Here is a 2,633-nt window from a genome sequence, read left to right on the forward strand (position 1 = left end):
GAGTCTCTTGAGCAAAGTTTCTCTAGGTCCCTTAGTAGATAGGATGAAGAAGATACACCAATCAAATACTCTTGGTCAAGACCAAGCTGTCCCTGGACAGATTATGGTGGGGAAAAGGAGGACGAGTTGTATGAAGATTACTACCTTACCAAGGAAGCAGAGAAGGCAGTACGCTATGGACGTGCCCCATATAGTGTATCAGCTCGACCTAAACCCACCAGCACGAAGAGAGCTCAACAAACACCAACCGGCCAAAAGAAGGGAGTAAGCAAAGATTCTGCTTATACATCCAACACTCTAGTGTTGGTTCGAGCAAGAACCCTGAGGTGTATTTGAGTTGGGAAATTAACATGGAGATGTGGCTGCGGTCCAACAACATTCCCAAAGAAAAGAAGCAATCACCAGCTGTCCAAGCCTTCACGGGGAATGCTTACAAATGGTGGCTAAAGGAGAGCAGTCCAAGCATCTACAACCAGCCTGTGGTAGATTGGAGAGACCTTAAAGTCAGGATGTATAAGGAGTTTGCAGAGAAGTATCAAGACCAAGTAGATGCCACATCAAAGTTCCATTGTCCAGCAACACCGAGGAAGGTGATGTCTACACCAAAACTGCATGCTGTTCCTAAACCAAAGAAGGCTCACGACCATGAACCCAAGAAGATATCATCTAGTGTACTTACACACCAAGAAGGGTTTAAGAGGTCGGCTCAATTACACAAGGCTCAGCCACAGTCAATCACTACACCCTTACCTGAACTGCAAAAGTTACAAGAGATGTGTCAAAAGCTCAAGGAGACTCTAGAACCAAAGGAGGAGAACACATCAAACCAAGGTAAGTCTTCTGACCTTGTGAAACCCAAGAACCCAACTTGCTATAGATGCCATAAGCGTGGGCACTTTGCTGCTGTGTGTCCATCTAAGAAATTGAAAGAAACATCACTAGGAGAGAAAATTGATATATCAAAAGCAAGTGATAGTTTAATTCAATCTAATTTGTTGGTTCCCAATACTTGTATGATGCACTTGTCTATGTCAAAAGGTGTTAATACATGTCCTAAAGAGCATGATTCCATTAAAGAAGAACCACCAGGAGGAGCTTTTGTGATGAACCAGAATAAAGTTCTAGATATAATGCATTACATGTTGCCTAAGGAGGTCAATTCCAAGGCATCTATACTGCCCAATCCGACCAGCACTACACCAGGTGTGATCCAAGAACAAGATATAATTAGTAAAGCTAATTTGTGTATTCGTGGTACAGGAAGCCCATGTTTGGAACATAGGAACCAAAAGAGTAATGAGCATAATATTTCCAACAAATGGAGGCAGAATACAAGCCAAAGTTTTACAACTCAAAAGAGTGAACCACAAGAAAGTGAGGCCACGACTGAATGTACCAGAGTTGCTGAGACTACTCCAAGAGAAGTCCAAGGTCATGAGATCATTCTTGAGCCACTCCACAATTGGAAGATAAAACGAGAACCATTGATTTTTCTAGTACCAAAACTCAAAGTAAGTTTTACTTTAGATCAGTGTGTTCTTTCTTACTCCTTGACAACATTGATGCACTTGTCTTTCCCACAGGATTTTGAGACAGGTTTAGGAACTCAGAAGAAGTGCACGGCCCAAAGACAAAGGACACCAGTTCTGATATTAGGTACATCACTTGATTTAAATAAAAGAACTGATAGTCTTGTTCCATTAAAACTTTCAAATTCTGGATTTATGCACTTGTCTTTGCCAAAGAGTTTTGATCCAGGGATAAGACAAGGTGATGGACGACAAAGCCATGGTAAAAGGTTGAAAGAAAACCAGGGACAGCACCTGACTTGTCCACAAAACGTTGAAGGAGATGCAAGAAGCATCAAAAGCAAACAAGCTGCCAAAAAGCAAAACATCCTTCAACTAGCTAAAACCATTTGGGTAAATCTGAACTTTACTTGTATTATTTATAAATTTTCAAACCCAGATATAATGCACTTGTTTCCTACCAGAAGTGTTGAGTTTATTTCAGGAACAGAGGCAACTGATTACATGGGTGAGCCACACAAGGAGGTCACAAGGTGTTTAGATGCCAAAGTAAAACAAGAAGTTACCACAAGAAACTCCTTGATCCCAGACGACCCACCAGGTCATGCGACCCCCATCAGAATGCCAGACCAAATCAGAGGAGTAGTCATGTCTTCCCCACTCAAAGAAGAGCCACCAGATGTGCCATCAAAGATCAAACCGATCAAATACCAAGGTAAGGTCATAGAATCTCAAAAGAGGATGAAACCTGACTTGCTCTATCTTGGTGCAGATTATCCTGTTTCGAGGTCGAAACTTTTTCAAGGGAGAGGGTATGATGCGGCCATCAAATCAGTAGCTGAACCAGAAGCCAACCAGTTGCACCAAACAGCTAACCCAAAGACTCACCAGGATATGTGTTCAATCAAAACGGCGTATCTCACCAACCAGGAGGACATTGTCCATGAAACTAATTTTCCTGCACTCTACGCTCAACAAGGAGTCAATCCAAATTGGAATCATCATCAAAGATACTCGGCCCAGGAAGATATGAATTTAACAAACCGGAGGTTCTCCATCCCGTCCATCTGCGAGTATCCGAGTTTAGAAGTTGTTTCAAGCCCA

The 2,633-nt window shown here is 42.2% G+C and overlaps 1 protein-coding gene across 1 annotated transcript; it reads left to right on the forward strand.

Annotated features, from left to right (window-relative positions):
- Window positions 1-350: 350 nt before the first annotated feature.
- Window positions 351-2,578, forward strand: LOC117129548 (the record flags this gene model as incomplete). The annotated part of the gene is made up of 6 exons (XM_033282969.1): window positions 351-831; window positions 1,039-1,154; window positions 1,261-1,431; window positions 1,584-1,656; window positions 2,014-2,244; window positions 2,335-2,578. Coding segments are annotated over exons 1-6 (1,316 nt in total), but the record flags the coding sequence as incomplete, so codon positions are not given.
- Window positions 2,579-2,633: the final 55 nt, after the last annotated feature.

Source organism: Brassica rapa, unplaced genomic scaffold, assembly GCF_000309985.2.
Source record: "Brassica rapa cultivar Chiifu-401-42 unplaced genomic scaffold, CAAS_Brap_v3.01 Scaffold0018, whole genome shotgun sequence".
NCBI lineage: Eukaryota > Viridiplantae > Streptophyta > Magnoliopsida > Brassicales > Brassicaceae > Brassica > Brassica rapa.